Source organism: Dromaius novaehollandiae, chromosome 5, assembly GCF_036370855.1.
Source record: "Dromaius novaehollandiae isolate bDroNov1 chromosome 5, bDroNov1.hap1, whole genome shotgun sequence".
Lineage (NCBI taxonomy): Eukaryota > Metazoa > Chordata > Aves > Casuariiformes > Dromaiidae > Dromaius > Dromaius novaehollandiae.
The window spans coordinates 18,913,960-18,941,428 of NC_088102.1; the positions used below are offsets into that span (position 1 = coordinate 18,913,960).

Sequence of the window (27,469 nt, forward strand, 5' to 3'; positions counted from 1 at the left end):
TTAATATTTAAGACAGTTTTCTCTATGCTGACACCCTTCTCTGTCTCCAAGAAAGGGGTTATTGGGACAGAAATTGCAGGTGTTACATGAGACGCATGAAAAGGGAAGTTGTAGCTCCCTCTCCTAGCTATGTCACGGGGCCGGCAGCAGGTCTGTACTTCTGGGGAGGCTGCGGGGTCATCTGAAGCCTTGACTGCGTGAGAAAGGAAGTCAGAAGGGCCTGCTGAGACTAACATCTGGGTTCCTCTGGGTCCTGCTCTCCACTTCGCTGAGTCTCACCTCATACTGGAGCTGCAGGTTCCCCTGGAAACCCTTGTCACGTCTTCCCTGGGAACCAGTCCTTGGACCTTTTCCTCTCACCAGCAGTGAGAATGCATGTCTGGCCTTCATCCATAAGAAATAAATACCTGATAAGGGCAAGAAGGGCTACCTGCAACTCCTGAGCTGGTGCCCAACAAGGCACAAGATGGGTTTACACAATAGCTGCCAGTCACCATTCCTGATGGCAAATCCCAATCCTTATATGAGAGATCTTTTGGAAAAGGAGGCTCTCTCCATTTTCAACAGCTTTCTGTCACTCGTTTCTTGCTACCAAAGCAGCGAACGCTGTGACCTATCACACAGATTGGAGAAAATACTAAGTCTGCTAAGGAAGGTATATCTATGCTAAGCCAAGACACCAGTGCTATCTCTGACTAAAAGAGACAAAAATAGGGGACGTAGAAGCAGCAGAGTGCCATATTAAGGCAGTTATACTTCTGCTGGGACCCACGCTATGGTTGGCAATGTTCTATGTTGTGTCTCCTAGCTCCCAGTTTGCTTGGAGCCAGCTTAGGAAATCTCATACAAAGCTCTGCATTGGTTGCCAGGTCCTCCAGAAACAGCTGCAAGTCAAAAGAGTGCACGAGCACCTGCATGCATATTCTCTCTATACTACTTTGCATGGGATAAAGATTTTACAGTTCTCTGTATGCTTCCTCACGAATGTATGTTAACCTTAGGATAGTGCAGTTCTTAGTAAGGAGGGAACTGGTACATTACTGCCCCACAGAATACCAAATGAAAAGCAACAAAACACCCCCAAACCACCCAAAAGATTATTTCTCCTTCCCCAAGGTAAGCTATGTCTGAAGCAGAGAGGCAAATGCTACATTTTGGAGCCAGCAGTGGTGTTGCAGCAGGTAGCTGTTCCACCTTCTCCTGAGCTGAGGAGCGCAGAGTGTGATTGAATGATTCCTCCGACCTGCCATTCAAAAATATTGTAGCCTTGTCCCTCCTTGGGAGGCACTAGCCGCTGAACTGGCTGCCACATTCAGGGGAAAGTTCTCCGTCATCATTGCAGAGCATGGAGCTGCAGTGGATGTGGAAGGCCACAGGGGACAGAGCAGTGCTGGCAGGTTTTGGCCTCATATGATTCCAGTGAAGACAGGTCTTTGTGTGTGTCTGTGTGTCTCTCACACACATAAATATTTATATTTGTGTGTGATGTACGTACGTGTGCATATACATACATACATATACCTACATATATATACACACACACACAAAAAACCTCTTCCTCTTAAAATATTCATAATGTGATTTCCCCCCTCATTGGTCTCCTGGGTTTTAGAGCTGCTCCTTTAAGTGTTGCCAGATGCAAAGCGGACTTCAGCTCACATCCCCCAGATCTGGGAGATGGCTTATAATTTTGTAAAGCAGAAATTGTGTCTGCCTAGTCCTGTCTCCCTTCTCACCTCCCCAAACCTCCCCCGAGGATGAATAAAGCACAAACACCTACCTATCTGTTCCTCGGTGTAGGCAGCTGGGTCTATCAGAGTTTTCAACTCAGTGCTCTGCACTAAGTAACTCTTCAGCTGAGTCATCATCATCCGGATTTCTTGTAGCATCTCTGTGCTGGAACTCTGCTTTGCCATCATCTCTAAACTGTACACTCTGTAGTCCCGCACCAGGTTGCCAAAGTATGAATCCTTGTCCTGTGCCAGCTCCACTATCTTCTTCTGCAGCTTTCTGTCACTAGACAAAAAGACTGTGAAGACATTAGACAGGCTCACAAAGGACAGCCTGTTCTTGGCCTTGCCCAAGATCACAGAACGTGTTTTTTTACCAGACGGACAAGCCAGCACCTCTAGGTCATCCTCTGTGCTGCTGGTGGAGTAGGAGTCTGGCTCGGATGCGGATGCCTGAGCCACAGTGCTGCCTCCTGGGCCCTCCAGGGACGAATGCGAACCTTTCAGTTCTGCAGAGCTGATGGATTTGCGGCCATGTCCTGATTCAGTCTCAGCATTTGTGCAAGTGGCACCACCAGCTGCTGGTGCTGAGACATCCTTGGATGAAGCGATCACCGCGGCCGAGTTCAGCTCTGCAACTGCTCTTTGCTTCAGCTGGCAAGACCTGGGGATGCTTGGTGCCTGGGAAAGTCTCTTCTTTCTTGGTGGTGGGATAGGAGGTGTCTTTCCTTTCTCGGTGGCATTCCTTTGTGTCTCACGCATGCCCTCTTTCTTCTCTGCAGGTTCAGGCTTTGTCTCCTGAAACTGTGATACAGCTCTTTCAGGAACCTCCCCAGGCATTTCTACAGTCTTTCTGCACAACAGCCTTTTATCTCCACTCTCTGTACTGGTGTCCTGTTTTTCATCTGCGCGTTCCCCTTTCAGTGTTTCACAACTTCCAGGCTTACCCACACAACTCTCATCCGAGGTCCTCTCAGACAGTCGCCTCCGCGGGGGGATGGAGGGCTGGGAGCACTTCTTGGGGCTCGGTGCCAATGGTTCCTTGACTGAGCAGCTTTGCTTCCCTTCTTCTTCTTTACTGTCACCGCCCTCAATTCTCATTTCCTTGATGGCCTTTCCCAGTGGCTGAAGAAGCAGCTGGTTTTCTTCACAGGCAGTCATGGGGTCCTGGCGGAGCTTCAGAGAGGATTTCAGAGCATGACCGTGAGAAGGTGGAGGTGGTGGGGGGCGGCGTGGAGACCTCTTTTCAGAGAGTGTGGTGACAGGGGGGAGATCGGTGCTCACAGCATGGCTTTTAGGAGGCAGTACATCTGGAGGAAAAGGATTACTGCACTCTTCTATAAAAATAGGATTCACGAACCACAGCCTGTCATTTCCTATTGACAGCTCAATTTCACATGAGCAGTGGTTTGTGCTACTTGCAAAACACTGGGTAGATCTTAAACTGTCTGCCTCGGCCGTGCTGAGAGCAGAGGCTTTTGCAGGGTGGGATATCCCCCCTCTTCTTCTGTGGTTTAAGGAGGAATCCCAGAAATCTGTTCAAAAAAAAAAAAAAAAAAGAAAAAAAGAAAGAAAGAAAGAAAAAGAAAAAGAGACTAGAAATAGAAGGAGAGAATTTTAGCTGCTAATGGTGCTTGAGAGTCCTACTGTGTGTTAGAAGAGATGTTACGCAAGCTTTCACACCTCTGCACAAAACACCATGAAGAAAAGGTTGATTGCTTTGTGTGTGTAAGATGCTTCGAACCAGCGTATGAGCTCAGAAAACTACTGTGCCTTTAGCTCTGCCTTGTGAGGCCCTGTTCTCCCGTTCTCCATAGTTCATCAAACATAGTTCTCAAACAGTTCACCTATGCACCAGCATAATCCCCAGCCCTTCGCGGGGAAGTGGGGCCCAGGCCTGCACTGGCCAGAGCCCAGGGCAGGGTCTGCCTACGCTTCTTCCCAAAAACAAGCACTCCAGAAAAAAACAGGAGGACCTCCAGTTTCTAAAGCAAGGTTATAGTAGAACCTAAAACAGAGAGAAGAAACTCTTTAAATAAAGCTAGTTCAGAACTTGGCTCAGATAAAATCTCTCCCCTGCCCGCTACGTCCTCAAAGCCAGGCCACTTCTCCCAGCCTTGCTCCCCAGTGCAGCCAGCGGCTTTCAGTGGCTTCCTGCTTGCAACAAACTCCACGCAGCTCCTAGGAAAGCATCTTCTTTCTGCCACGGCTGTTAGAGCTGGCCACGCCTCCCTCTGCCAGCGAGCCATCCTCCGCTGCTCTGGGGACAGGGACATCCCCTTCCCTCCAGCAGCACAGCTGCCGCGGGCAGGGCAGGGCAGGGCAGGGCAGGGCACGCCGCCACTTTTCTCCTCTAACAAAGCAATAATATAAAATAGCCACAGAGTAAACTACAAGCAAGCAAATTAAAAGTCCGTATCTGCCATTACAGAGAGAGGTAGTACCTGCAGCCAAGTGAAGAATTTGGCCATGAGTCACTAAAAACTGGAAGTTCACTTGCAGCATTAGACTTGGAGCCAAAAGACAGCTCCTTGACTCCAGTGTTAGGGTGGTGAAGTGCCTTTGATTTTATTCGTGCCAGTTTTACTTGTTGTAACCCACCAGCCACCTTTCTGCACTACACTAACAAGACAGTTGTTCTGTGGTACCATCGGCCTTCCCTTGCTCAAAAACTGCAAATTCTGAAAAACCCTCTGAAGCACTGCTCTTCATTACGAAGCCTTTGAACACCTTCCGTACCTCATGCTCTCCTAAAACAATACCATGTGTGTGCTGACTCTGTCCCTGGAAGGTAGCAGAGTGGTCATGACAGTTTCCCCATATTCAAAAATGGGGAAAATGATAATGGCATCTCTTGGAAAGCATCTTGTGGTCTAAGGATGCAAAATGCTTTACGAAAGGTAAGTATTGTCTCTCTTTCCTTCCATTCATAACAGGATAAAATTGCTGATTTACCACATCACAGCCTAGGCTAGTGTCCATGGCTAATTCTACTTTATAACCATGTCACCATACTTTCCTTGGGATGCTGAGGTTAGAACAGCTTTATTCTCTGATTTCCTACCATGAGAGGAAGCAAAATAAAGAGGCTTAAAATAAAAGTGTTGTTAGGAACAGCAGCACTTTTGACAACAGAAATCAGCTGTAGACGTGCAGATGCCCCAGCACAGATGGTGTCATGCTGCCTAGCCCCTCACTTCCGAGATGACCCAGGGTGTGATTTCCTTAAAATGCTCCAACTCCACTGAGTATCAGCAAATGCAGGGCAGTGGGAGTTGTTGGTTTAAGTCAGAAGGTAATACTGCTGAGTCTCATGGGCTGAGGAAATGGTGAGTGAACCAATTTACAAAAGGGAACTTGGTTATTTTTCTCAGTAGCAGGCAAGCATAAGACAACATGATGAAAACGCAGTGCTCAACTCAGACTGTGAAGGGCCGTATGAGGTAGTGGTGGCCTCTTACTAAGGTCTGCACAGCTGCTTCTCAGAGACTATTGCAGCCCAGGCCACACTGTCTCGTACATTGGGAAGGGCAGTTTGATGTTCTCCCGTTGCTCCCCTGGCTTGTCCCTTAACTTACACTCTGGGAGGGAAGAGTTAGCAGTTCTTTGAGCCTTTGACACTTCTGTGAAGGTACATGCTTTCTGTGCACCATGGCCATGCTAATTCTTCTGCTAAGAGGCCTTCTGTACCAGCCAGGTCAGGACTGGAGGGTCTACACCCTATCCTCTTTGACATTATATATAACAGCCAGATCCTTCAAAGAACAATCCAGCTTGCAAGTAGACATCTTATTTCCACCCCTCCAAGAATACATATCACTTTGAAAGAAATGACAATTGATATACTATAATTTCAAACAATGCCAGGTTTCCTCTGGGAGTGCAAAATTGGCCAGTACATTTTGTTTGTACCCATTAGATTTTGTTCCAGGAAGCAGCAACAGCAACACTCATTACTTCATCCTGTTTGACTTTACTGTGACACAATGACGCTCCAAGAAGTCAGGATCACTTCCCAGGAAATCTGTGCACAATGAAATTCCTCCTGTTGACAGACACTTCCCTGGCATGCAGTGTACTATGGCGTGCACACATGCAGGCATCACCACTTTTGTGACCACCAGGGTACAGGTGAGAAGGAAGAAGACTACAACCAACACTGCTTGGGTGTTTGTGCTTTAGTTAACCCTTCCTTTTAGAAACTGGAGATTGCTGCCTGAATCAGGACCTCCACAGCTGGCTCAGATTAGGCATCCAGAGAGATAAGGTGGGAGAATCATAAAATACTTCTTACATTTTAATCCAAATATTCATACTTGTTATAATAAACTTGATAACAAGCTTGCAACTTGTTATCTGAAGTTGCAAAGTAATTTTCTTTAAGTAATAATTGCTGCTTGGATACACCTGCTCAAGGAAGCTTTGACAAACTGAAGTTTATTCAGAACAGTGGATGGTGAGTGTTAGAGGAAAATATGCTGGTCAAATTCAACAAAGCTGGCTGAACTGAAACCACTGGGGTTTGCCCATCCCTTCTGGGAGGTGTAATGCAGAAGATTCAAAAATAGATCCCAAAAGCCCCAAGATACTCTACTCAGTATTTCTAAGTGAGCTAGCTCTTTAGCTTTCAGACTTACTTGACTGATTTCAACAGCTGAGGAAAAACTAAAAAGCAAAGTAGCATGAGAGATGGTTGCTAAATTTAACAGTTATCTAAAGTGAAATGTGTTTAAAGGGAAGAAGCCAGAAGGAGTCCTTCTTTAGTTAACAGAACTGCATTTCCCAGCTCTGTGACTGTATACACATGATCTAAAATTTGCTTGCTTGGCCTTGTCACTAAAAATAACATTCCTTTTTTGTAATCCTATGTGCATGAGATGAGAGAACATGCTGGGACACTACACATTTCTCTACTAACTAGAAAACCTGCAACAGGAATTCACGTGCAAAAATATCACACTTCCATCATCATTTCTCCCCACTCATCAGAAGGGAAAACTGCCCGAATGTTTTCCTCTTTTCATTTACCTCAGATGCCAACTACTTTGAATATCTGTCAGTTATCCTGAAAGGTTGTTCTACAGTTCAGTTGTTGTAATTTATGTCCCCAATTTGTAGTGAGGTCACACCCTGCAGAGAAGTCCAAGTAGACATTTACATCCAAAGGGGTGATATAGTCTTTTTTTCTAATATGCTTCCATAGCCATAAAGATAATAAGCATCTTCTCTCCTGCATTCAGGCATCCTCAGCTATTCTGAGGACAACAGTTTGTCTATTCACCAGTTGCATTCTGTCTCTGGGGCACCACAGTTCTTGTAAGTCTCAGTGAAACTGGTTGCTTTAAAAGACTTACCTATTCCCAGACTAGAGACAATTTCAAGATCTTGAAAGCTACTGGCTTCTAATATTGCTTGTGGTAGCTTCAGGGTGAAGGGCAGCAAATCCCTGTAAAAAGAAACACAGCCAAAAACAAACCAAAGAATGAAACCCCTAATTGTTAGGGACTCCAAATTTTACCAGTGGTTTTTAGTGATTGGATTCACTCATAACTTCAAGCCTGTTCTGCAAAGTACAGGATGTTGTCAAAGGAAGAGCTTACAGCCAGTAAGGAATCATGTAAATTGTACTGGCCTGGGTTGCTTTCATTTCACAAGAGATCAGCAGCACCTGTGAAGATGCAGCATGCCATTTTGCTTGCTTTTTGCTGTGAAAAACAGCAGCAATGTCTCCCAACCTCAGGGGAGGCCATGAGGCTAACTGTTCAAAATACCTTCCCATGAAAAGTGAGGTATTGCAGATGGCAATTACTATAACTAGAAAAGCCATTCTTTTTGGTGTGGAGGGGATTTTCCCTCCTTTTTCTTTCTGTTTACCCCTCTCCCTACCTCTAAAAATCAGTGTAAGTGTAAGGCACAGGCAGATAACAAGACACGGTGGGGTTACACAGGCAGGGTCGCAAGACACTTCCTGGGGAAGAGACCTTCTGGGTGAAATGACAGACAATGGTGAAGTTCTGCCTAGCACTGAGAAAATGAGCATATCCCTCTCTCCTCAGACTTCTAACTGCTTCGTCTCCTGAAAGATGCTGTATGGTTATTGGTAAAAGATGGTTTCTCAGAGGATGTTACTTAGGTTTCACTGAAACATACCCTAAGTCTCAAATCTCCTGAGCTGGCTGAGAACAGTTATCGTTTGCTTGTTGCTCAGTAATAACTTGCTAAGCCTGTTCCTACCTCAATGCCCACTTTAAAAGGGACAAGAAAAGTCAGTAGTAATATTTAAAAGGCAGCAAGTAATGGTGCAGGGTTGTTTTACATATTAGAAATTTAACAAAATGTTCTGCAAGCAACAGGAAATTATTTTAGAAAAAGCTGACCTTGTGAGTAGGTAGTCTCTGCTACACACATGTACCAAAAATGCGTGTGACTGCAGACCTGAGGAGGACCATTCTGCTGACAGATGGATGTAGGGGGCCTATTTCCCCTTTATTAGCAGATATGTATTTTGTTGACTATACCATGTACTCCACTGGTTCCCTGTGCATTACTGAGTACTCTGTGGTCACACTATTTTTCAGAAGATGATTTGATGCTAGAATTCATGGACAAATATCAGGTTTAAAAGAGGAAGAGGCACCCACTGGCCTCCTTTTTTTTTGTTTGTTTGTTATTGTTACATGCATAAGTAGTTGCCTTTTTCTTTCTTTCTTTCTTTTTTAGATAACTATATCTAACAATTAGGAAACATGAAGAATTTACCTTAATAGAAAAAAATCTGGTTGTAATCATGGGGCAGGCAGGTTGCAGACAAGTAACTGAGTCACATGTTTGCCTGCAGGTGTTATTTTCATGATGTAAGGTGATTTAGCCATCATGCTAGAACAGGCCAAACTTTCTTTTGAGAAGAGTCTGTCAGCCATGATAAACTGTTTCCAGTTATTTATAGATGACTATTTACTAGAGCCCTGAGCACAGGCCTCTCAACTCACCGTCATGGAGAGCTTTTACAAGCTGCCCAGAAATGGCAGGTCAGTGCCTAAGCAGCCTTTTTATTACCTAATCTCTGTCAGAAAGTTTATTCCCTATTTGCCTTATCTTTTTAGAGCAAACTAAGAAATCACCTGAAACATCTGATTTATATTTGATACCCAGAAGCAACGTTTACAACAGACACTAATAGAAAAACTTTTCTTTTTTCTGAGACTCATTCTTAAACCATGATCCTTTCTGCAGAAAAGCAGAAATAAGCAGATTTTTCCCTCCCACAAGTCATTTGACTAGAAATGCCCAAATCTTGTTTGCATTTGGTCTCTTTTATGCTGCTTTGGTAAAACAAAATTTTTTAATGTAGCCCTAAAGGTGATTTACACCCATTCCATAGGATCTATATGCATCTCTTGGGTATGGGTAGGAGTCCAAGCCCAGCAGCACTGAACTCAGTTGGCTGCAGAATCAGTCCCCAAATTAGCATGAATATCTGGCTGGGTAAACTGCAGCTCGCTGTATCGTACCATAGATAGACTGTTCCTGCTGTGTGAGCTAAACAAGTCACTAACATGACTGACTTGTAAACATCTCCTGAATCTTCTTTCCTTTCTTAAATGGAAATAACCATTTTTAAGATTCATCTAAGTTTATCCAGGGGATACGAAGAGTTTACATCCAACTCAAAATCAGGCCTGCTAAAGCAGGGATGGCATAAGTAGGTTGTGTAGTATCACTGCAGTGTGCGTGGCACAAATGCATAGATGAGTGTAGATACACAGGTTTAATTACATGGGGGGATTAATCAGTGGGTGAACAAACCTTGGTCTAATGGGGATGCCCTAACTGGTCTTTCTCATCTCTGTGCCAACCCTATTTGGAATTTCTTCACTGAGCAAACACACAAGGTCTGTTCTTTATCACTTTTTTTTGTTTGTAATTTTTAGCTAAAGAACAGAAATTATTTCAGGACTTCTCTCCTTTGATTGACTCCCCCAATCAGAAGAGGTGACTATTCAGAGAGTGCTCTGAATTTCCAGCAATCAACAGTCTGCTGTCAGCTTTGCTAAGTCACTGCCAGGTGCATGTGGATGCTTAAAGGTGCTTTTTGTAAGAGATGGTTAATGCAGGAATGTTTCACCTCCGTGCCCTGGTAGCTCCGTTCCTGCGTGGGCGCAGTCCTACCTCCCTTCCTCAGCCAAAGCTTCCACTGATCTCAGGGACAGCTGTGGCTCTGCTGCACCTGAACAGACAGTGCATGGTCTGGCCCCATTGCTGCAACAAGCATCTGAAATACCAACAAAGCTCGCTGATCTGGCAAGCCTCACCTGAGGTTAGAGGAAACCATAGGAAACACCTGGGGCTGTGCTGTGACCGGGTACTGTGGGATACCTATATATTTGCATTGCTTGGACTAAATCATATTATGAGTTTGAACCAACTTGGAAGCACAGAATGAGACTCTAGAGTGGTGAAAGCCCAGAAACAAAGGCTGAAACAAGTCTGCATGAGCCCTTGGGAGCCACACCATCCCAAATCCCTTTGTAGCTCAAGCAGTACAAGGTGTAGCATTTGGGAAGTACTATGAAACTCAAACTCCTTAGCAACAAACATTGGGTGTCTAAACCTTTCCCTCCCAGGACTGGGAAAATTTAGATCTTGTTTCAAAAGCATACATGAATCTTTTGTCTGGACGTCTCTCTATAAAGGTCTGAACTGGAATCCAGCTTCCTTAACCAGGGAAGTCTAGATTCGACATCTGTGGCCATGTCATTGTGCATTGATCCCATTTCTAATTCAGTCACAAAGCTGTATTTTTTTTCTCCCACCTTCCCCACACCTTTCCATTTGTTTCAAAGAATAGAAAGAAGAATCTCTGCTCTCCTAGTGCCTTCTGTTTCTCTTAGTGCTACTAGTTTAAACCTTAGTTTCCTTGAAACATCAGTGACACTATTCTGAAAGCAGAGTCTGGCCCTTAATCCCCACTTGGAAGTTGTACCCTAAAGGAAAGGAAAAGATCCCTTGCAAACCAGTGCCTCTGTAGGTACTTAAATGAGGTGCAATACAGAAAGATTTTGTTTCAGAGCGGCTCCACACTAGTTATTGTTTTCCACTCTGCATGTCTTTGGTTCAGTCATACAAGCACCAGCACACTCCAGGGGAAAGGTGGGTCAGAGGGCAGAGCTACCCTACAAATGAAGTAATCCTGCCATGGATACAGTGGGTCCAACTCACCTACTGACGCAGTAGAAGGCAACGAGCTTGAAGACGTCCTCAAACACCAGGACAGATCCTTCCAGGTACAGAACTGATGAAAAACAAGAGAAGTAGTCAGCAACTGTTTTCTCTAAACTGTATGGTAAAAAAAAAGATGGATGAGTTTGGCTCACATATCTTGTATTCTATGGTTTTCCAATCTTCGCATGGAATATTATGAAGAGGCTTAAAGAACTAGCTTCAGATGGCTCAACACAAAGAGATTCTTCATAGAAACACTAGAGAAAAGATGCCTCAGCATGTCTTACTGAACAGTTAGCTCAAGATGTCGGAGTGCTGTGACAATAATAGAAACAATAGGAAGAAAATAAAACAAAACAGGTCACAGCCAAACAGTTCATTACAGGTACATCAACCTCTAAATGTGGATCAGCAATATATATGGAGCTGTCCTTGTGGCTCTTCACGCTGGTATCTGTTTTGGTCTGAATGGACAAAGCACTTGGAAATAAAAAATAGCAATTACTGTTTCATTGGTATGTGTGTGCGCTCTGACCTGGGTCATGCAGGCAGTGCGAGCACAGCCTATTCACATCTCCCCTGTCTTTTCCCTCCCTTTGTGTTATATAGTAACAGCGCTTCCCTTTAAGTGGGAAAATACAATCTACACCACCATTGCAAAGCTCTTTAAGACCACCTCCTTTATAACAGCGTGTCATGGCATTGTGCAGCCAAGATCTCACAGATTTAGTATAGAGATTTTGGCTAAACTAGACAAAATTCACTGAGCTGGTGAAGAAGATTTCACAACGTTGACTGGTAACCCAAGGCAGAGAGAAAGAGATGGATCTGCAGGAGATAAGTGTCTGTCTTGGCTGCCTAAGAAAATCTGCTGTGTAGCTACATTCCTACAAATCCTCTGTGCCTGTACGTGTTCAACACACAATCCCAAACAGAGCATGTTGGATTTAAGGAATCTGTGGTGGTTTCTCAGTGATGCCTGTTTGCTGGTGATGGAGAATGAGAAATGCAGACCCACGCCGTTGCTGCCATACGAGCACTGCGGGGAGTCCTTGGGGAGCATCGCTGGCTCAGACCTGCTGAACGGTGCCAGCAGCCACTTCTGCGTCGTTGCTCTTTTTTCTAGGCCACAGTTCAGAGCTGCGGACACCAAGCTCAGTTATCATGAATCAGCTTCCTTGGTCTGCCATGATTCACAGCCCTACGAAACGTCTCCAGAGCTTTGCCTTGCCTGCCTTGCTACTAGTTCCCGTAACAAAGCAGGGCCTTCAGCATCTGTAGGAGGGGGACATTTGCCTAGCACTCACCTCCCCCGACTCCATTCACAAGCGGGTAAAATAACACTGGTTCTTGTTTTCCTGCAAATAGAGAATCCCATTGGAAGGAAATGCTGAAGTGTTGTTTCTATGTTTGGCTTCACGGTTCATTCCCCAAACAAGGCATTTCCTCCTTTTACTTCTCCTTTTCTCCTAGCCTAGGCCCTGCAGTTTGCAATTTTGAGCTGAATATACCAATGTAGGCATTTTAAAAGTTGCAAAGGCTGTGTAATTCTCATATCAATTTTTGTTGGATCAACATGGACAGATCAGCCTCAGCATGCACTTTGATATCATACTGCAATGTGGAATTTAAACATACTTTGAGCAAAACAATCCCTTTGTCTTGCAGTTCTCCCAGAACTAGGGAAAGAAAAAAAAAATAAAGTCCAAGGAGGCCTTCTTTTTCCACAGTAAGAATCATGCTTCAGTCAGGGATTTTCATTAAAGATTTACCAAGAACAATTTCTATGGTTTGAAATCCATCTGTTTTGCAGCTCTGACAGAGGAAACAAAAATAAAGACAAAAAACAGTGCTGTTCCAGAAAATTAACCAAAACCCCAGAGTCTCTGAACTCACATGCATTTCCAGCAATTAAATAAAGCCCTTTGTGCAGATGGCAGTTTTAAGGACTCTCTTCTGTTAAGAACCACATGTCTCAGTTTGGCATCCCAATTTGCAGGTGTAAGTGAGAGAGTATGCTGCACCTGTAATTGTTTACAGACATGAGCAGATCCCTTGGATTTTTCCTAATTATTGTTTCTGTGCCAGGATAACTTCATCATTTGGGAACCTTAATTTTAATCAAAAGAGTAGTATTAGTCCAAGCCTCTCAGTGTCAGGAGAAGGATATCAACACAGAAGTGCTTTGTAACTGTATAGTTACTCCTCCTCCCAAATAAATGGCATAAACCCTCACAAATCACCAGGAATTATACAGCTAAAGCAGTCTAGGTACCCAAACTGAGCTTAAGGACGGTAGTTTTCAATAAGCGTTATAGGGAAATTTCACCTTCTATGGTCTACTCTGAGAGGTCATAAAACAAAGAAAATCAAGTATACGTGTCAGTAGGCTGGAATTCATTGTACAGAGATCCACAGCTCTCCTGGGAAATTTTTGGGTAGTCTGCAAATAAGTAAGAATAGAAGAACACTGCTTTAGATAGTTACTCAATGTACAGCACCATGAGGACCAATACTCGGCCCACATTTGTTCTGAACAGAGGCAGGGTCAAAGCGTCGAGGGGACTGACTCTCAGCTGGTTCCCCCGCAGTAGCCTACGCTGGTAGTGCGGCCTGCGGCAGGGCTGCCAGGGGCCACTTTGGACCGCTCCCGGCACAGTGCCCAGAGGGAAAGCATCGTAGTTCATTGCGGGAAAGGGCTTCCTTGGGTGGAACTATAGGACTTCTTCCTTAACCTGTTTTTTCTCATCTCTCTGCTGTCTGGCTGCCAGCAGGCATTGCTGGTAAGTAGCGCTTCTTGTCTGCTTTGCTGCTGGGTGGTGGGTGATGAGTTCCGCATGGGAAAAATCTCTTGTGGGAACAGTTGTCAGTCGCCTGTGGAGACCATTAGAGTCCTGCAGCTTGTTTCTGCTTCTTGGAAAGATGCATAAAATAGCACATTTGTACAGCTAAAAGGGCTTTGCTGTCTGTTGGGGATGAAGTATCCCTCCTCCAGTGCCATTACTCCCCTTAAGGCAACTTGCTCTGAGAACAGAGTCAGGAAGAGATGTTTTTCTCTGGCTGTGAACGTGTTGTGGATAGCTGGAGACATTTCACTGACACGAGCATTGCTAGTCAAGAAAGGGTCATGCTGCTGACCTGTTTAGGAATTCATGACTTTTGGAAAAGCTAAGGGCAGGCACCTTTCTGCCAGTACGGTGTAATCCTGCTGAAAACTGCAGAGAAAAAAATCTGCCTTCTCTGGCTCGTGAAACTACACACGGGGCACCTGAAGAGCAAGGAGAGCTTTACCTCTCACCAGAGAAAGGGCAGGATGACAAAAATATGATCAAAAGTAATCGCAAAAATACATCAGGTTCTGTGAGCCAGACATATTGCCATTGCGTGTTGTTTTACCTACTATTTGGAAACCCACAGAAAAAAATGTCACCTTCAGGAAATAAAGGGCAAAATAGAAAGATCACTAGCCAATTTTGAGCAATCTGAAACAAAGATATCAGAATTAATTGAAAAAATATGCGTGATGGAAGCATTAGTAACATGTGCTAGTGGTTCACGACTGGCAGTCTCTGTTTTGTGTCCTTGTGTTACTGAGTGAACAGGACATGGCCAGGTTATGAACGGTTATAGATATTTATGAATGTTTCATCTTTCCTTTTACAATACTAACAGGCTCTGAAGAGTGTCATCTTGAGGCACTGACTGGAATCTGTCTTGCAGTTTCTTTTATTCTTCACAGCTCCCCAAGATCTCTCCATCCAGATGCTGATGTTTCTGAGTCAAACTGTCCCTGGGCGTTCTGCTTTCCTTTCCTCTTTGATTTTTCCCTGCAGAATTGTTTGCTAGCCCTGTTGTTCTGGTCACATGGACAAACCACCCCAGTTTCCATCCTCTTACTGCTTACGAATGCTCATGGGACCCAATTACTGCAGCTGCTTCTTCTCTAATGGAGCTGTTAGTCCTATTCACTGTTTTTGATATCTGTGTAAACCTTCAGAGACATCTGAATTCAAAGATATGAATTCCTCGTTCTGCTGCAGTTGTGTTGACACAGGACTACTGAGAATGCAACCATCCTCAGAAGTCCTGCTTGGATGTGCTTGAGATGCTCTAACCTTTCCAGATTCTGGCAAACAGTGAGATTTGTTATCATGGGAGTGATTCTACTCTTTCATTTCTATTTCAAGATTTTGTGATGATAACACCACAGTCTCCTAACCAGGCCTCTCATTGGTATTTCCCTCCTTTGATATAGGTCTCTTGCTTGACAGTACAGTTGTCATGACCTTGCTTGCACTGTTCTTTGCCAGTAAAAGCGTTGTTCTGCTACCGTCAGCCCTTTAGTGCTTATGAACATGGGCTCATTTCAAGGCAGAGGTTTCCGACTTTCCGGTTTCCAGATGCTAAGCTAATGTCCCTACACCTGCAAGGGAAGGCCTGAACACAGCTGGTGGCAGAAGCTGTTGCATGGGCCCTGTTAGCAATTTCCCACCTCTAGGAAACAAGCCCTGGCTACTGCTATGGCGGACTGCAATGATTACCGTAATCCTGCTGCTGAGACCATTGCTTTTGTCATGATAGACAGTGCTTGTCCTGCCTCTCATGCTTTACTGAGAAGTGTGAAGGCATGGTGCAATTTCTCCACATTATTTCTTCAGGTCTCTGAGAATGGGCAAATCTCCTTCTGGCTTTTATTCATGTACTAGTCTGGTGCTGATTTTAAGAGAAGGAGCTTTAGCTGGATAGGGGGAAATTTAGACTACACTGGTAGAAGTACTTCTGGTGTTCATGCTGTCTTTCTGCAGGAGGTGTGTTTGAAAGTTCCTAGAATCTGTCCCTGACACTGTTTCTTGTATTATTTCTTGAGTACTTTCTCAGTGGTATTGTATGATCTTCCAGTGTTGTTTTCCTGTAAAACGCTGTCAGCCTTTATCTGTTTTCTTGTCTCAAGGCCTTTTTATTTTTTTCTGTAATCATCAGCTTCTGCTTCTCTCATTTGATGCCTAAGCTTTAGTTTCCTTTTTGGTTGCATAGTTCAATACTGTCTTGGGCAACCCAGGTCTTTTTAGTCTTTCTTGTCTTTCCTAGTGCCTTTTTCATGAAGCTGTCAGTTATTTCTGTTGTTTCCCTCATCAAGGACTGAATGTCCCTATTCTGGACTTCTGCCAGCATCTTCTGTTGTGCATTCAGCACTTGCTTTCTTACAGGATTTTGATTTTATAGTTTCCTACAGAGTCTAATCTCTTTGGCCATGATGAAAAAAAAATCACTGCTGGTGGCAGTTCCTTGGAAATTGAAACTAATGAATTATGAAAGTGATAAAGTGTTAATGAGCTTGGGTCTAAAACATAAAAGAAATCTATTTTTAAATTATGTTTTTCACAAAATATAACTGTATTGTACAGAAATAAATTATGAATATGCAATTAAAAATAAAGGTATAGGCCTTTGCAGTCTTATTTCACTGGGGTTGAGTGGAAGGGATACTTTGCAAAGTGCACTGTTCCCCTGTGTGCGTACCCTCGTGCTAAGAAAAAGGAACCGTCCCAAAACTAACAGCTACAGGGATGTTGGCCAATCTGTTATACCTTGGCTCATCCACATTCACCCGAGCAGCTGGATAGTACCTTAGTGTACACTTAGATTTTATGCCTTTAGTTCAGCATAAGCTCCTTCAGTTGCCCTGTCGCATTGCCTCTGACACAGGACGCTTGAGCAGACATGTATTACAGTCATTTCACCGTTCTGTTTCCTCCTTGTTGTGATTAGCATTACAGCAGGGGTTGAGAGAGTGGCTTTCAAGGGTACTTCAACCACAGCTAACGCTTGTATCAAAAGAAAAGTATCACAGCTCCTCAGTGTTTTACTTACAGGTATCCATGTGAAGAGTCCTAGCAGGGCCACAGGCACTGCCATTCATTTCAGGGGTTAAGAGATGGGCATGGTCTAGTGAATGACTGTTAAGTTTCAAAGATACCTGCCTTTCTTGTCAGATCCTCACTCTTTATTTCCTTTGCAGGGTTCAAATAAACTTCTTACATCCAACTGAAGTTCCATACCTGGTTTGCACTGTTTCTTCAGCCACAGCCTGAGAAAAATCCAAGACTTCTTTCCAGGACCTGATAGCAACATGAGGTTTATCTGGAGTTTTAGATGTAGCCTTGCAGGGGTCTGTATTCTTGTTCCCACGGGGGGACATAGAGGGAAGCTTGACCTTTCTGAAGTGCTGAGGAGTGAGGGGCACCCAGGGGAGCAGGGGACTCATTTGATCAGAGTGGTCCCCGCTGTAAGCGGTTGAGCATTGTGAGATCATTGCCAGAGGTGCAACATTTCCACAGGTAATTCAGGATCTACCCATACATTACAATGGTAGTACAAAATTTATGTTGCCCCGCACGGCGATTCAACTTGTCAGGGCCCAGGGCTATGGCTGACAGGACAAACTGGATACAGATATATGCAAGTTGCTCTCAGAAGGCAAATTTCTTTGGTAAAACTTTGTAAGGTAAACCAGGCCTTTGGATGTATAAAAAGGTCTCCCCTGTGCATTGTGTAACAGAAAAGGATGCTATTATTTTATATCCTGGGGCTTTATTTCTTAGAAACAATTTCCAGGCTGTATAGATAATTCTGAGAATCAACCCATACGTGAAAAAATGTATGTTCTGATTTGTATGTTTTTTACTAATTTCCAATTTTTTTCCATTTACTTTTCAGAAAAGTTTGTCTCTCTGAGTCTGAGATACATCATGAAATACCATAAAGTTGAGTTAATCATATAGAAAAAGGAAGTTTTCAGAAAAGTTTAAGGGAAGTCATCGGGTACCCCAAACCACACTGTGCATGAGAGACTTCCAGGAAGAAGGGTAAAAGACCAAACTTTCCAAAGGTGAGTGATGAAGGGGACAAACCCACTCTGAAATGGCAGAGATCAGTAGGGCAGCCAAAAAAGGAAAATGTGATACTTCTACCTTATAGAGCTTTGGTCCTGCCTAACTGCAGGCCAGGCCAAAGAAGGTCTTCTGATTAAACTATTGAGTGGGATAGACTGCATTCTTAGTGACTTTGAGAAACCTAGTCAAAGCTTAAAGCATGAGCTTACTTCCCTCAGTTTACTTTGAGCAGTATCTTATTTACCTCATTTATAAGCCTAAATTCTTGTTTATTAATCTCTTTAAGAACTTCAAAGAGCAAACTCTGTCCAAGGGCAAAAATTACTTATAATTTGTTCCAGTTTGGCCACTGAGACAAGGCCACTGGTATTATGGGTACTGATTTAGCATAACTGTTTTAAAACCAGCTGTTTTGGGGTTATGCTCAGGGTAGTATGCTGAGCAGTGTAAGACATTATCCTAGAATAGCATGCATAGTCTCTTGCTCTAATTAAATGTACATTTTGCATTATTCCTTCTGGGAGTGAAAAATAAGGCAATAAGGTGAGGATTAGAATAATGCGAACAAGACTATGAGGGCTTCTTTCCAGCAGGTTTCTCCCACAATCCTGATGGTTTAAAGCATAACATAAAAATGAAAATGTTTGTATGGAGAGAGGGCAGGTAACTCTTCAGGATGAGAGTTAACAAAAAAAGAAAAAAAAAACCCACCATAAGCAATAGAATGTTTCCAAAACAACATGTAAACCACACAGAAACCTGGTGGTGTTACATCTTGAAAAAGCAGCTGCACAAGCGTTTTATGTTTAAAATAAGCAGTGCATCAAAGTGATGCGGAACTTGGTTCAAATGCACTTGGTGAGACTTTCTGCTTTGCATGTGCACTCTTGCATTTAAAGGAGTAATGGTGAACTTGCACAACAGGTTATAAAATGTGTCCTCATACTATGTTTTACAATACACCACCCTTGGTTGCTCTTCTTGCCAAACCAAGACTGTGGGCTTCTACTTTAGAGGAGTCTTCTGAGTGGGAACTCCTTGAAACAAAGTGAATTTTCAGGGTTAATAACGATGGGAATAAGGGAGAACTCATCCATGTCACAGACAGGCTGACTAACAGTGGAAAGATGTCTAGGTTAGACATTCTTAGAAGGAGGCTAGGAAACATTCAGCCTTCAGCTCCAGGCAAACCATGGTCTCTGGGCCAGAAAATGATAACGTCTCTTGTGTCCTTACAAAACCCCATGTAGACACCCACTTTGACCTTGCATCACCTGTGGAGGCCGATGAGATCCAGTACAGGAGAAAGCAGCAGGAAAATTGCACACCTTGAGCCAGACGCTGGGACTTGGGCACAGCTGCCCAGGCACCTCCTGCACCTAGTGAGGCAGACTCACTTGTCAGTAAACTTTTGATCCCAAGAAGCTGCGTAGGTGAGGTCGACATTTCTCGTTAATGAGAAATACATAAAGAGGGGAAATTAGCCCATGCTGAGTGCTGGGTGATGCAGGCAGATTGTTATCTGTGTTTGAGCGAGGCTAATCTGAAGATAACTAGGGTAGCTCTACGTCTTCTGAGATGTAGCACAGACGCACCATTGGCAGCAACAGGAACCGCTTTAAGAGATAACATTCGTTAGTCTACTCTCCTTAACGGCAAGACATATACCACACTGAAGAGGAGTAATTTACCACAGGGAAAATATGATACTAGCCTGTATGCCCTAAGGCCTCCCTGTATGCAATTAAACTTAAAATCTGAAGTGCAAAGTTAACTACATCTTCAACCTTTCCAACCTCTACTGCTAAAAATACACAAACTTTTACTATTCATAGAATGGCTAATTCTTGACAAAAAAGTAGTGTTTGACAAGCTCTGCTGCTTAAATGTATGATTTGCTTAATTGAGATGAAATTAGGGAAATCTGCCATTTTTGTCAAGAGAAGGGACGAGGTATCTTCTCCCCCAAGGGCTTCTGTAACTTATTATTTTTTCCATCACATTTCTGCTTTCAGCCTAGTCAGGCCAGTCAGTCCCAGAGGTGACAACAGTTTCTTACTTTGCCTCAATCACACACTCCATCATGCAGTAATCAAGGAAAAAACATCCCTTTGAAGTAAGCTGGAAAAATTGGCTTCCGTAATGGTACTGCAGCACAGAGTGACCTGTCAGGGTATACAGAAAGCATACGGAAGAGCCTGAATAGCAGTGTTGATGTCGTAGTGTTGAGCAAGGTAAGGTAAGGTTGCAAAGCCGAGTACTCATCAGGCAAAGGGCCTCTCTCTGCGGCCCGGCAAATAAAGTACTGACTCAGGGCTGTGGAAACCTAAAAGCTGGGCTTGTTTCGGATGCCTGGTTGAGCCCCTTCAGCTCCCTGTGCCTCTGTTTTCAGTCTATAAAATGGGCTTGATGACCCTGACTGCCCTGGGAAAGGAAGTCACCCTGCGCTGCAGGGAGGGGATGGGGCAGTTCCTCGGCACAGGGCCAGGGCCGATCTGCCTAGAGCACGTTGGCTGCCTTTGGGGGTTGTTTTCCACTGGGCAATTTGCCAGCGGCTTGCACCAACCTCCTACCCTTCCCTACGGTGCTTGCCACCTGCCTGCAGGCTCTTCTCGCACATTGAGGCAGCTCTGCTGGGCTTCTGCCTCCGTGGGCAGCTTCCTTTCTGCTTCACCCAGACCACCTCAAAGGCTCATGTAGTTATCCAGCGCTGCAGGATGTGATCCCGTCCTCAGGCTGCCTACTACCCCCCCCAGTTTTGTTCACTTTGTCTGTAGACCTTTGCTTCCAGTCTGTCACCCACCCTTTCCCATAGTCATCAGCCACCCTTGTGTCCTGATATCACTTCCTTTCCCATGCTAGGCTTGATTTCATGTAACTCAACACACAGGGGCACTGCTGGCCAAAGAAGCGTTTCCCCCGCCTCCCACTCTGCCCCGCTTTCTCGTGTCTCCAAGCCGGCACTGCCCCCTCCTCCCTGGCTGTAAATCCTCCCTGCAGGGAGGATGCCAGGAGGGGCAGGAGGGCTTGGAGACAGGCGGCCGATGCTGCGGGCAGGCAAGAGTGCTTCTTGTGACAGCAGCGTCAGCATGAAGCAGACACAAAACTACCGCCTAAACTCATCTGGATACCTCGCCCCATCCTCTCCTAGGGACAGTGCCTCTATCCGTTTCCACCTAGTTTGCTCACAAGACTACCGTACCCTAGTTACTGGGACTGCCGATGTCTTTGTCTTCTATGGGTATTCAGTAAAATCACCTTCTATAGTGAAACTGGAGCTGAAGAGGCTTAATGACCTTTCTGGCCAGTAGACAAGTCTCCAGGGTGGTTCATGAGGTGGTTGCCATGGCATTCCCCTCTCTGTCTGCTTTATCACTGAATAGCAGCACAGGAGTACCAGAATTAAATAAATAACTTCATCTTTTCACTCCATAATATCAGGTTTAGCTTCTCATCTATTCAGAGGAAATCAGAGCTATAAATGGTCTTACTTGCTTTTCATGCCTTAGTTTACAATAGTAAGAATTCTTTCTGGTGTTGAAAGCTGCAGGGTTTCCATTCAAGGAGGCCAACTGTTTTGATTGTAGTGACTATTTAAAAAAGGACTATGGTGCCATCACAGTGGTAACAGAAGTAACTGAATGCACTTGCTGATGGGCCCTTCTGCCTGGTCTCTGATGAGCAAACAGTTGACTTCAGAGGCTCAACTTTGGAAGGAAATAGGATGTACATTTACTCATTGGATTTGCCTAAACCAGCTGAACAGTCTCTTTAGCACCTGTGCAAAAACAGGGGCATTAAACTGAAGCTATGGGGCATTACTGGGCCTTTTAAAGCATGTTAAGACATCTCAGGTGAGTTATTTCAACCAGAAATGTCCACTGATTAAATAGACTGAGCACACTTTCCCCATACACAAAGTACCTGTCAAAGAAAGGAAAGATATTTCTCTGGGAAGATCACAGGACAAATGCTAACATAGGAAACATTTATTTTTTATTTATTCTCTCTCGCCACCATGCCTTCGTAAATCTTAGCAATATTACTCCCAAAACATGAGTCTTAGAGAATGGGAATTGCTTTTTCTGCTCTTCTGAGGGCTCCTTCTGAGAACTGCCATCTGCCCTGAGTATGCCTGTAGACAGACTTTGTCTCCCTGCTTAGTTGCCTCTCATGGCATCACAGCATCATTCAGGCTGGAAGGGACCTCAGGAGGTCTCTTGCCCAACTGCCTGCTCAAAGCAGGGTCAGTTCTGAAATCAGACCAAGTTGCTCAGGACATGACATCCAGTCATGTTTTGAAAACCTTCAGCACTGCCTCCAATGGAAATCTGAAAGTGCTACCCAAATAAATAGCTTCATCTAAGAAGTTAGTGTCACGAATATTAGCACATATGTCAGTTCATTCACTTCAGCTATGAAGTGAATGATTCCATCTTTCTGACCTCATTTAGTACCACAGATTTCCATCTTTTCCATCTTCATTCCAATTCAGGAGAGACCAAAAGTAAAAGCAATGAAAATGGATTGTAAAAATTGGGGGTTGGTTTTTTGCTATATCTTCTGTTTCCTGAGCCTTTAGGAGAGCTGCAACTTTTTCTCTGCAGTTGTGAGGGTTAGAAGCTTCTCCCTCTTTCTGAAAAAAGAAAAAGAAAAATGCTATCTATCTTCACTCCACTTCCTGATTCCAGCAGTCAGGCTGTTAACAAAAAGACTTGCAAAACCAGGGAGGCTATTGCAAGAGCTGCCAACACTTCCACATAAATTTTCATATCACAGAGGTCATCTGCACAACTTGCCACTCTCATTAAAGAAGCTAAATAGTGAGCAGGCCACTGAGCTATCAGCAGTGACTGAGCTATCCTCACATTTTTCCCCTGAGCTCATTTGTGCAGTACTTTAATGCAGCTCATGTGGTAAAATACTCCTGACCATGCCATGGATGCCAGAAACAAGGACTTTGGTCTTCAGAGGTGCTAATTCAGCCTCAGCAACACGTATTAATAGAGATGTTAATAAAATAAAGGAAGGAACTCTGCTTTTATTGTCATGAAGAACTTAGGGTTTTGCCAGGGTGCCAACAAAGTGCAATAGGCAAGTCCGTTACCAGCATCAGTTGTTTGACCCAACAGAGAGTGTGTAGCAAGTGGTTTCTATTGAGAGTCGGCCTTCTCTCTTCCAGGCCTTGCCCAGCAGTCACGCGCGCTGTGCTCAGACCTGCTGATCCGTGCAGGGAAGAATTTGCTTCCCATGCCTCTAAGCTCTGTCACTGCACAAGGCATGCTCCCAGCCCTCACCTCAGCCTGGCTAGGCGATAAAGGGCCTCCAACAGCTTTGTTTAGAGCCAGGCCTTCAGGTGACCTACAGAGCCCACCCCAATGTTGCTCTAATGCCTCTCTGTAAACATGCTGCTGCCTGATTACTGTTGTTTAATTACCATCTGCTATCCCTACAGGACAGTCAAAACAACCATACATTTCCTTTCACTCCTGTGGAAATGACTATGGTCTATAACCACACATGGTTTTTTTTCCCCCCTCTGTGCTTGGGAAGGAGGAATGAAGGTGTGGAAGTGGCTGAAGTAAATTGGTAATGATAGAAAAAGGTTGGGCTGTGGAGAGTTCAGCTGGCTTTCAAGGCCTTAGAGACTTCTCCTATTTGGGACTATTCAGGCAAGAAAGCAGACTGTGAAAGCTTAGCTCTTAAATTCTCTCTTCCTTTGTCTAATTGATTTCACCCTTCTTAAAATCCTGTGTGCTTAGGAACACATTTGCCTGCCTAAATTGCTGTTGTGAGTCGCCAGCAAGGCCTGCCTTCTTGCTGTCTTTAGAACCAGTATAACTCTCCTGCTTCGATGGACAGAGCTCAGCGAGTGATGGATGTACAAAGTGGTCAGGTTCTCACAAACTCTCAAGACGAATCCAGATTTCCTTTGGTAAAAGCAGTTAGAAAATGAACCAGGCTGCCATCTGTTTCACTTGATTCATGGTGTTCTCCTAAATCCCAGCCCTCTGTCTCACGCATCTTTTATCTGGATCAAGCCTGAACTTCCCCAGTTGGGTCTAACTTTATGATAGGCCAAATAGGGTGACCAGCAGAGGACACTGAATTTCTTTATCAACAACCTTTTTGCTATCAGCCCTCCGATTCTGCGACAATACTCAGTGACTGCTCTTGAACTGCTTTTGAGGGCAGCAATTGTCTGTATCTTTTCTGCCAAGGTATATTGTGGGTCCTTACTACAAGCCAACTGTACAACCTGAAATATAGCTGCTGTCCATAAACCAGAAATTGAGTATAATCTACAGTGTGCAGTGGCAGCATGCCTCATTTTTCAAAGGTGGGATTAGTTGTGATCTGGACATTTTCTGTATTACACAGAGATAATTTATTTTGGCTTTCCTAATTAATTGTGTTAAGGTTGTTTCAAAACCTCAGTTATGCTCCAATTCTTTAAATGTTTGTCTCCAGAGAAGCCAGGAGGGTCAAACCAGGCATGATTTTTATTAAAGTCTCAGAATTTTCCTTTAATAAACCAAGTAGCTACATTACACACAAGGCTTTGCTACAAACTCCTCCTCCAGCTATGCATTTATTAATTTAGGGGGCTAATTTCTGCCCTGCTGAAGAATTGGAAGAGACGCTTCTGAACAGCTATGCCTGGTAGCAATTTGTCACATCTGGATCTGGTTTCAAAAAGGAGCACGGACAGTGTCTCTGCAGCATGGGCACATGTGAATAACCTCAGGGAAACAGTCGCCCAAGTGGACAAAGCCAGCAGCAGTGCCTGGAGGATCAGGACACAGGTGCTCAGGCGCTTGTGCTGTTCCTTGGGCTGGTACCCACTGCAGGATCAGGCCAGCAGGCCTCGAATTCCTTAGGAGATAAGCCCAAGGAGTTCAGCAGTGTTTTGAAACCTCACTATTATGAGGCAAAACCTCTTTCAGGCTGGGTTATTTTTTCACTGAGTCACCCCTGCTTTGGGAGGGGACTTCCCCTGAGAGGGGAAGGCAACGTTTCTGGAACGAGCCGCTGGCTGCCAGCGAGACGCAGCCTCATGGACACAGAGCCAGGGCAGAGCACCCCGATGCCCCCAGAAGACCTTGGTCTCCTGTTTAGCTGCCAGACCCCCGGGACTCGGGTTCGCTCTGCCCTTCTACCCTGAGGAAGGACAGGCCTTACTACATGCCCCGAGCGAACGACAGCGGACAAACTGTCAGCTAATGCCTGGATAAACCCAGGGCTTTCTTGCAGGAGCAGGTGACTGTCCCTTGTGAAGCACCAGGCTCAACAGGGCAGGTAGGCACAACAGAGAGTCCTGTTATCAAACAGGCATGAAATACAGTAATAGTGATAAAGATGGTTTAAAAACACAAGCAGCTAAGCCAGGAAGCAGACTGAGAATAAAAAGAAAATAATGATTCACTTGGAGGGCAATGTGACAAGCAAGGGGCTGATAATGGTGGCACTGAAACCATACTGGAAACGGAAAGTTAACAAATGCAAGGGGAAAGAAGCTAATACAGATTTCAAAGGAGATAAATTTTTGCAGGCAAGGGTCACCACAGCAACAGCTCCAGCACCTGCCTCCTCTACCTACTGAGGTCCCAGAGGAAGATGTGCCGCAGCGCAAGTTTTTTTAGAAGACTCAACAAGTAATTTTCACTAGTTTGTGTCAATATGGATAAAGACTGAAAAATAAACAATAGCTGTTTAAATTCGACTTTAAAAATCCAGGCTCCAACCTTGCATCACTTCCACACCTTGGTAGCCTTGAAGTCATGTGTCAGGATTACGGGAGCAGACTGAGGAACCTGAACGGGTAAACCCCTGCTAGGTTATGCTTACTATAATTAAATTCATTATGTTTGGGTATCTGAGACTCCCAAATCCCTCTCTGTGGAGGACCACACTGGAAATTCAGGGGAAGGAGTGCAGGTTGCAGAAGGAAATAAATTAGAGGGATCCCCGCAGAGTCAGTCTGCGCGACTCCACTCTGTGCTGCAGTTGTAGCTGCTCTGTTAACAGCTACTGTAACAGAGAGGTAGTCTAATTTTTGTGTGGTATCATCTCACTTTACCACCCAGCATTCAATATCCAGTACTGGCTGATTTGGCAAATTAGTTCTATAATTATATCTATAAAAAATAATAGCATGTTCTTTATTCTGTGCAATTGCAGTTACTTCTCCTATTTACCCTTCAATCTGCAAATTTATAAAGGAATCACATCCTCTTTTTCTTGGTACAGAAGAATGGGGAAAACAATTACTACTCAGTGCACACCAAAGCATATGTGCAGAACTCTAGAGAAGTATATGGTCAGCTCATGTTTTTCATGAAACCAAATTCATTTCAACTATAATTCATAAAATATCCCAGAAAAAGGAAGTGTTAAACTCAATATATGATGTTAGAACATTCTTCTATTAAAGGACCTTAACTCTATGGCATGAGCATTCGTGACTGTTGGTGTTTACAGGACTAGTAAACATTACTGTCACTACCTGTACCAGCTGATCTGTCATACTCAGCTACTTCCACTGAACTCTCAATACATGTTACTTCAACATCTCATTAACGGGTCCATGCACATTTACACCAGATTCGTTTATTTTTTAATACTGCTGCAATGTCACTGACGTCAGTGGAGGATTTTCTGTACAGATAAAGGGGAAGGAGAATCAGGACCTGAGGTTATGACCTGCTATTTGAGAAGAGAATTTGAACAAATGAAATTACAGGCTAAAACTTAGCTAAGGAAGTAGTGTTCAGATCTTGAGGGATTTGAGGTTACAGCTCAGGTTTGAAATTAAGCAGAAGTAAGGGCCTGCTATCAGAACCGAGAGTACCCAAAATAGTTGAGATTTTAGGAGAGATTGAGAGATATTCCCGAAGACTACATCTTTAAATGGAGGAAATCTTGTAACATGCCCTCTTTCTGGAAGACTTCCACTGTGTTGCGGTGTATCTGAGTGGAAAGTATGCAATCCTTCAGGTGGAGAAGCAAAACCACAGAGATCCAGGGCTTCAAAAGTTGCCAGGTTTCTCAGCTTTCTCATGGACAACATGGTATATGTTGTTTGTTCTTTAACTACCTGTTGCTGGAACCAAGCTTTAATCTTCCTGCCTCTATACAGAAGATGCTGAATATCTAAAGGATGTGCAACCAAAGATGAAGAACCAAAAGGTAATTTTTAAAATTCAACCTCTTTGTTTTACTATTTCATGATTTTAAGGCCTGCTTCATGAAACAGGTTAAAACTCCCAGGGAAAAAATGGAAAGAGGTTTAATTTCTTGACCTTTTTACATGGTAGGTTCTTTGAGGATTTCAAAAAAAAAATAAAAATCACAATTAAATTAGGGCTTCCCCTCAGAAAACTACAATTCCCTAAACATTTCATCAGATGTCAACAAGACAGATCAGATATGGGGAAAAGAAAGAGAAAAACAATGATCCACCATTATTCAGTGGTGCAATGCTAGGAAACTTCCTTTTTTATGCTTCCATGAATGGCCATTCATATATGGATCTCAGAGGTTGGGCAGTAACCCACATAACATTATTAGGATACTGGGAAAAACTTTCTCACATACCCTCTGAAAAGCAGGATGGGATGAGTC

General features: G+C 44.0%; 1 protein-coding gene across 2 annotated transcripts in view; it reads right to left on the reverse strand.

Annotated features, from left to right (window-relative positions):
* The window catches only part of RIN3 (Ras and Rab interactor 3), a 73,600-nt gene that overhangs the window by 17,465 nt on the left and 28,666 nt on the right, over positions 1 to 27,469 (reverse strand). Inside the window, exons 4-6 of one of the 2 annotated variants that reach the window (XM_064512160.1) lie at positions 10,950 to 11,022; positions 7,085 to 7,176; positions 1,781 to 3,265 (exon numbers count right to left, since the gene is read on the reverse strand). In XM_064512160.1, coding sequence (XP_064368230.1) covers positions 1,781 to 3,265; positions 7,085 to 7,176; positions 10,950 to 11,022 — 1,650 coding nt within the window. The remainder of the gene's footprint in view (positions 1 to 1,780; positions 3,266 to 7,084; positions 7,177 to 10,949; positions 11,023 to 27,469) is intronic. The other variant, XM_064512161.1, reaches the window with a different exon arrangement.